The 8,600-nt window shown below is 43.4% G+C and overlaps 1 protein-coding gene across 1 annotated transcript; it reads left to right on the forward strand.

Annotated features, from left to right (window-relative positions):
- Positions 1-6,474: 6,474 nt before the first annotated feature.
- LOC103537121 (probable G-protein coupled receptor 141) lies at positions 6,475-7,409 on the forward strand. The gene is given in 2 exon segments (XM_030446072.1): positions 6,475-6,541; positions 6,544-7,409. Coding segments are annotated over 2 exon segments (933 nt in total).
- Positions 7,410-8,600: the final 1,191 nt, after the last annotated feature.

An 8,600-nucleotide genomic window follows, 5' to 3' on the forward strand; every position in this document is an offset into this window, starting at 1 on the left:
TTGCTTAAACCCAGCTTTTTAAACTGCTTTATTACCCTACATTTCAGAATGGCTGTACCCTGCATTCCAGAGTCACAGTTCAATCTCATCCCTGCTTGCCTCCTTCCCGCACACCCCCTGGCTCAAAATAATGTCTGAAGCACCAAGGAGCTCCTTCAGGATGGTACTTTGCAGTGTTGCCTCACCCAAGTGGTTTCCCTCCATGCACACTTATAGAATCATAGAATTGGCTGGGTTGGAAGGGACCTCAGAGATCATCAAGTCCAACCCTTGATCCACTACTGCTGCGGTTACCAGACCATGGCTCTGAGTTCCACATCCAGTCTCTTTTTAAATATCTCCAAGGGATGGAGAATCCACTACTTCCCTGGGCAGCCCATTCCAATGTCTGATCACCCTCTCCGTAAAGAAATTCTAATATCCAACCTAAACCTCCCCTGGCACAACTTAAGACCATGCCCTCACTTGTCTTGGTGAGAGTTGCCTGAGAAAAGAGACCAACTCCCCCCTGGCTACACCCTCCTTTCAGGGAGTTGTAGAGAGTGATGAGGTCTCCCCTGAGCCTCCTCTTCTCCAGGCTGAACAGCCCCAGCTCCCTCAGCCTCTCCTCATAGGGTCTGTGCTCAAGTCCCTACACCAGCCTGGTTGCCCTCCTTTGGACCCACTCCAGGACCTCAATCTCCTTCCTGAACAGAGGGGCCCAGAAATGGACAAAGGACTCAAGCTGTGGCCTCACCAACACTGAGTACAGGGGCAGAATCACTTCCTTGGACCTGCTGGCCACGCTGTTCCTGATACAGGCCAGGATGGCATTGGCCTTCTTGGCTACCTGGGCACACTGCTGGCTCATGTTCAGCTTCCTGTCAATCCAATGTTACTTCTTTACTAAGAGGACTCTTCCCATTGCACATCCAAAGGCAGAGAGTTTCTTCTCAAGGAGGTGTTCTTGTTTCCCTCTTTTTCTAACTCCTCTAGCTACTGCCAGTTCAGTGACATTGCTCAAGTTTTGGAGCAAGGTTTGGACTTCTTCTGTGTTAAGCCTTTCATCACTTTGCTAAATTTCTGCCAGCCACGTTCTTTGAATGGCTGTGAGGCTGTTGAAAAATGGGCAACCACTTCATCTGAATGCCATAGTGGTTAAGGGGACATATGCTAGTGCCAAGGGCTTGGGGACAATCGCCAAAATAACTGTGTTTTAGTTTGACAAAGGACGTTGACTGCCAGGAGGTCAGATGATGTGGGTTTTTTTACAGAAATACGATAATAAAAAAAGATTCAATTGCTATCAGTGTGGATAAGGCCATCACATGCATTTCATGTGACTTTCTGCACAGCACAGTCCACAGAAACTCCCTGGACTGCTCCCTTCAGGCCAGATCATGTAATTTATGAAAACTATTCGATATCTCAAATCGATTTGATATGTCACATTTTGACTTTCCGTATGGATATTGAGAGATAAGTAGAGATAAGAGAGAGAGAATATAGTATTTTCTCTTTATCCCAGTCATACTTGTAGCTCCTCGTTAATCTGTCTTCATTGGTGTTGTGCTGCTATTTATTTTGTAGAGGAACAGCTTTGCATTTGGACGCGGAAAGATGCATATTACTAGTTTGCCTCTGACTTGGAAGTCCAGATCAGCTCATCACTGGATTTTCAGTTCATTGCTTAATGTTTTCCCAGCCATGTTCACCTGTGACCATTATGTTCCACAAAAATCATATAAAATTTTTAGATTTTTAGTGGTCACTCTTAGAATTTTTTTGCCAGGCTCTTTGGTATAGAGTTCTGGAGCCATATTGAGTAACCATGAGAGTGGCCACAGAGGGGTGGTATATTTGAGGTTTTTGGTAATACAGCAACACGAATGGGTCTGGCAAAAAAATACAAAGAGGGACCAATGAAAACATTTGCTGGCCCTAACCCTCACACGGAACCCCACCCACAGGACCACCAAATATCAGGCTACAGAAGCCACCTGGGTGAGGCAACACTGCAAAGTACCATCCTGAAGGAACTCCTTGGTGATTCAGACATTATTTTGAGCCAGGGGGTGTGTGGGAAGGAGGCAAGCAGGATGAGATTGAACTGTGACTCTGGAATGCAGGGTGCAGCCACTCTGAAATGCAGGGTAATAAAGCAGTTTAAAAAGCTGGGTTTAAGCAAGCTGGATTCAGTATAGAAGCAATATTCTATAGTTCATATTTCCAGTGAGGGTCAGTGCTTAGGCTTATGTCACATAATTAGTCTCTCTTAAAACCTGTATTCGCTCTTATTCCATGTGCCTCCTGTTAAGTTCTCACCAGAGGACTTTGTTAGTTGTACTGCAGGTCAGTAGGCTGTAGCTATGTGAATGTCAGTACAATGGACACCTCATTTCACCAGAAAGCAGCATTTCCTCTGTGAAACACATCCAGCTTCATGCTGGACTCTGTATTCATCATACACTGATAGTTCAGTGGGGAGCTGATAATCTCATATCATAGCTGCCACTCGCTTTTTTTTTTTTTTTTTGTAAGCTCAATGAAAATGACATTTCCTGCTGAATCTTACAATGAAGGGATTTAATGAGTGCAAAATTCTTAAGCTCTTCAGAAACCTGCATTTCAGTGTCTTGGTTGCTTATTTGCAGACAGAAATAAGTCTCTTGTTGTCCCCCTAGTAGGAATATCTGAGAAAAATGTCAGTTATCTATCTTCTGCTTATCTGTTCCTTACTGCCTTCAGTTCAAGTTTCACTGTCAGGCTCAGAAGGGTGACCTTCAGGGGTTCTTCCTCTCCTAGGGCAGCCCTGCTGCTGGGGCTACTGACATCAACCAGTATTTCCAGCCTGTGGCACTTGTAAAATTTTATAGTTTTTGTAGTGAAATGAAGCAATCAGGTGCTGCTAATTACGAAGTGGGAGGCCTTTTATTGGCTGTCCAATCCTGCTCATGCGTAGCTTGGGTAAGCCCTAATTGGTCACAGGTGGGCTTAACGCAAGCTCACGCCTCCCACCTTGTAATTAGCAACACCTGATTGCCTCATTTCACTACAGTTTTTGCATTTTAAATTAAAACAGTGCCCTAATTCTACTTTTTACAGACATATTTTGAATTAAATCTTAACAGCCTGGAGGAACCGATGAACAGCTAGTGGTAATTCCTTCTGGTCTGCATGGTTGTGAGGCTGAAATGCAGAAATGTCTCAGAAATAAGAGAGCTGGAAGAAACTTGCATGTGTGTTTCTGATGCAAGACCTGCATTGTGCCAACTAGTGGTGCCTTTGAGAAAACGTTCTTTCATGGCAACCCATTTAACTTTTCATAATGCACTGGAATTAGCTCCTCACACAACTCTGAAATAGTAGATGAGGATTGGGTTAGGGATCAGCTGAGTAATCTGGACATCCATAAGTCGATGGGTCCAGATGGAATGCATCCAAGGGTGCTGAGGGAGCTGGCGGAGGTCATTGCTAGGCCACTCTCCATCATCTTCAGTAAGTCATGGGTAACAGGAGAGGTGCCTGAGGACTGGAGAATAGCAAATGTCACCCCAGTCTACAAGAAGGGCAAGAAGGAGGACCTGGGTAACTATAGACCGGTCAGCCTCACCTCCATCCCTGGAAAGGTGATGGAACAACTTGTTCTTGTCACTATCTCCAGGCATATCAAGGACATGGGGGTCATCAAGAGCAGTCAGCATGGTTTTATCAAGGGTAAATCATGTTTGACTAACCTCATAGCCTTCTATGAGGAAATTACTAGGTGGATAGATGATGGTAGAGCGGTAGATGTGGTTTATCTTGATTTCAGTAAAGCATTTGACACCGTCTCTCACAGCATCCTTGTAGATAAGTTGACCAAGTATGGGTTTGGTGATCAGGTAGTGAGGTGGATCAGGAACTGGTTGAAAGGAAGGAGTCAGAGAGTTGTAGTCAATGGGGCAGAATCTGGTTGGAGGTGTGTGACTAGTGGAGTCCCTCAGGGGTCGGTACTGGGACCGGTGTTGTTCAATATCTTCATCAACGACTTGGATGAGGGTATAGAGTGTACCCTCAGCAAGTTTGCTGATGACACTAAGCTGGGAGGAGTGGCTGACACACCGGAAGGCCGTGCTGCCATTCAGAGAGACTTAGACAGGCTGGAGAGTTGGGCAGAGAGAAACATGATGAAGTTCAACAAGGGGAAGTGTAGAGTTTTGCATTTGGGGAAGAACAACACAATGTCCCAGTATAGGTTGGGGGCTGACCTGCTGGAGAGCAGTGTAGGTGAAAGAGACCTGGGGGTCCTGGTAGACAAGAGGATGACCATGAGCCAGCAATGTGCCCTTGTGGCCAAGAAGGCCAATGGCATCCTGGGGTGCATTAGAAAGGGTGTGGTTAGTAGGTCAAGAGAGGTTCTCCTCCCCCTCTATTCTGCATTGGTGAGGCCGCACCTGGAGTATTGTGTCCAGTTCTGGGCCCCTCAGTTCAAGAAGGACAGGGAAGTGCTTGAAAGAGTCCAGCGCAGAGCTACTAAGATGATTAAGGGAGTGGAACATCTCCCTTATGAGGAAAGGCTGAGGGAGCTGGGTCTCTTTAGTTTGGAGAAAAGGAGACTGAGGGGTGACCTCATCAATGTTTTCAAATATGTAAGGAGTGAGTGTCAGGGAGATGGAGTTAGGCTTTTCTCAGTGATGACCAGTGATAGGACAAGGGGTAATGGGTGTAAATTGGAGCACAGGAGGTTCAAGTTGAATATTCGAAAAAATTTTTTTACTGTAAGGGTGACAGAGCCCTGGAACAGGCTGCCCAGGGGGGTCGTGGAGTCTCCTTCACTGGAGACATTCAAAACCCGCTTGGACACGTTCCTGCACGATGTACTCTAGGTGGCCCTGCTCTGGCAGGGGGGGTTGGACTAGATGATCTTTCGAGGTCCCTTCTAACCCCTAGGATTCTATGATTCTATGATTCTATGAAATGCAGTTTCAAACACCAAAGGGCAGTAAGTACTGACAACCAGTATATCAACTTGACATGGAGCAGTTATGTTTATATCCAGAGTCATAAGTGTGTTGAGATAGCTAGAGAATAACTAAATTTTCTATGTATAAAGAGGCAAATCTACTGTAGAGGCAAATCATTTCAAGTATTGCTAAGAAACAACACAAAATATCTGAAACATGTCATAGATAGTCATTCTTCACTGCAAGCAAAACCAGTCTATAATCTGTTACAGGCATTTCCTCTTTTTCACAGAACTTTTCTCCCCTCTCCACATTTGGCAATATGTGCCACCTAAAAATGAAAATATGCTGAAAAACCAGTCATACAAGTAGAAGAACTACTTTGTGGTGTTATTGACATTCCATTATTGGAAGAAAAAAATGTAAAAACTCACACAGAAGAAAACCCCCTCTTGTGCACACTGTGGGATTCACCAGCAAAATGGATGACATATCAAAGTAAGCTTTAAGTTATAGTTCAAGTAGTAGCAGCAGTATAGCTGGAATAGTACAGAGCCCAGGACTGTTTAATTCTACCCACTTTTTTTCTGGATATCATCTTGATAGTTTCAGAGATGAAACCATGGTTCAGGATACCACCCTACTTGAACTCTTCCCCTCCCACACAATCTTATAGTACTTAAAAATCCTACTGGAAGTACTGTTTGGAATTACACGAATTCTACTTAAACTCTCTTTGAAACAGTGCTACATTAAAAATGTATAGCATAGTTACTAAATTTGCCAATACCTATCCTCAGTTTGGGCCAGCCAGACTTATTTGCACTGACTTAGGATGTCCTCTCCTAATGTTTTTCTAATAGCCCTTTTTGTAACACCCAGTTGCCACATACAAGATCTGAAATGTCCCTGAGCACCAGGACAGCACTGCCCACGCTACTCCATGTGGCAGGATCTGAGCAGGATTTCCATGGAGCGTGGGTATCCATGGTGCTTAATCCATTACTCGGATAAACTGTCCACAGGGAAGCAGTTTGGCTCTAATGTGTGCAAAACTCAGCTCTGGGTAATAAACAAAATTTGCAGCTTTGATAGAGCAACATATGGTTATTTGGCTCTGGGAAGGGCATATTTGTGTTGCAAATAAACAAACTGATGAATGAGTAGCAGAATTTGGACTCTCTGATCTTCAGTGCAAAAACATGGAAATGCTCAGAAGAGATGAGAAGTAACAACACAGAGAGCTTGAATCATGTCATTTGTCTGAAGATGCTCTCCTCCCACACGTAACTCATGCTTGTTTTCAAGACCATGGTTAGTACTGTCTTAAGGACTGGAGCAGTCTCTCTGCCTAGTCTTCTCAGCCCTTTGTTTGTTTGGTTTTTTGGCTGGAGGATATTTGGATTAAACTGCTGGTAACATCTTGTGCCAGCTGTGAGATTCCAGGATTACCCCTTGAGCAAGATCCAGGTAGAAAACTGCTGGATTTTCAGGTGGGCACTCTCATTCCTACCTTGTCTTAGCTTATATACTCTTTCATTTCTAGAACATGTACGAGGAAGATTTCAGGAATATGGTTGAAGAGAATAGGAACAGCAGTGACTCTTCCTCTGCCTTCACACGATGAGTGCCATACTGCTCACTGCCTACTCAGTTGCCTTTGCTGGAGGTGTGATTGGGTCCATCATTATGTCATTGGTGCTGGTCAAGATGACCACTCTCTCTGTGACCACTACGGCCATCATAAACCTGGTCATTGTGCACAGCCACCTCCTTTTCACAGTGCCCTTCTGCCTGCACTACTGTGTCAAAAAGAAGGGGGTATGCAAGATACCATTTTGCAAAATGGTGAGAGCAATGGTGCACATCCATATGTACCTGACCTTCCTTTTCTATGTAATCACACTGGTGATCCAGTGGATTATCTTCTTTCAGTGAAAGGACAAGGTGGAGTTTTACTGGAAGCTGCATGCCACTAAATCAAGTGCTGCTGTGTGGGTCTTCGTCATGGTCTTCGTGGTGCCAGTTCTGTACTATGAGTAAGGAAGCTCAGGCTCATACAATGATACAACATGCTTTAAATTCCACAAAGAATTACAGCAGGAGAGTGTAAAAGCCCTGAACTACACCATAATTGCAGTTGTTTCCTGCATTACTTGTGTCCTCTTGGCCTTGCAGATTTTCATCCTGGTAAAAGTAGCAAGAAAACTTTCTACCTCCCTCTGGTCACACCAAGAGTTCTGGGCCCAGGTGAAAAACCTGATTTTCATCTGTGTCATCATAGTTTGCTTCCTTCCATATCACCTCTTTAGGGCCTACTATATACAGCATGTGAATGATTTTGACCAATTAGAAAGCTACAATGAAGTTATTTTGAGTCTGTCTGCCCTCAGCTGTTTGTACCTTTTGTCATTCATGCTGGGTGGCAGTCGCCCCTTCAAGCAAAACGTGGTCATGCTGCAAAGCAGGTTGTCTTGCTGCTAGCATCAGCCTCCTGCAGCTTGTGTGGACCTGGACCTGGATTTGGACCTGGACTTGGAAAAGCATGGTGCTGGACAGGCACAGCCTACCCCATCCTCTGCATTTCGGGCTGGGCTTTGGAAAGAGCACAACACCCTTGCACAGGGCTCTACACATCCATTCCCCCAGATAAAGGGGTAAAACACTTCCAGTGTCTCAGCTGATAAACTGGAAGATTACGTCTGGGATTTTCGCACCATGCTACCCAGTGAGCTGTGGATGCACCTGGGGAGAGGGAGGAAAGGGAATGGGCTCTTCCTTCTTACTCTTTTTACATCAACGATTGTGAAGTCAAAGACACCGGGAGGAGACTCAAGAAAATATGCTAAGTATGTAGAAACACAGATAGAAGAACACAAATAGAAAAATAGGTTTCTTATGCACTAAGGTAAGGATTTTTGAAACAAAAATCTACATGATTTACCATATAGTTTTCTCATTTATTCTTCACAAGCTCTCATAAAAATCATTTCATCCTGAGTAGGTCTGTTCCTTCACTGTAGAGACAAGAGTAACTTCCTAAATGAACTGAACATTTAAACCAACTCTGTAAGAAACAAACCAGCAATAAATATCTATTTATTAAAATATTTTATGAAAGGCACTGTATGGAGATGGTATAATGTCATCTGAAAAGAGTTTTGTTCTCTTCTCACATGATGAAAGTGTCCCTAATAACAGAAATTACCTATTATTACTGAAAATAATACTGTAATTTCAAAAAAACCCATGTACTTTTTATTAACAGAACTGCTTAATTACAAAAAAATATTTAACAGTGACGATAATTTTATTTAGGTCATTCAGACAGCAGTTGTTTGTTCTTAAGAAATCAAATATTTTAGGACTCCAGAGTACAAATGGATTTTTCTCCAATGCTGATTTTGTGCAATTATAACTTTTATAACTACTCACAGTATCTTTGGCTTCAGATCACTCTATCAAGTTAGCAACCTTTATTAGTAGAAGAAATTAACAAGTTCCTACTTGAAGAGATGGAAAAAGCTTATAAGCCTGATGCAGCTAAAGCTTATTATATATCAATGAGGCATTGTGAGTTGCTATCTCTGAACAAAGAATTGAATTCCACTTAAAAAGAGCAAAAATTCAGAAAAATAATTCTGTGAAAGACATCCAGATTTTCATTGCTCAGGT

This window comes from Calypte anna, chromosome 2 (assembly GCF_003957555.1).
Source record: "Calypte anna isolate BGI_N300 chromosome 2, bCalAnn1_v1.p, whole genome shotgun sequence".
In the NCBI taxonomy this organism is placed as follows: Eukaryota; Metazoa; Chordata; class Aves; order Apodiformes; family Trochilidae; genus Calypte; species Calypte anna.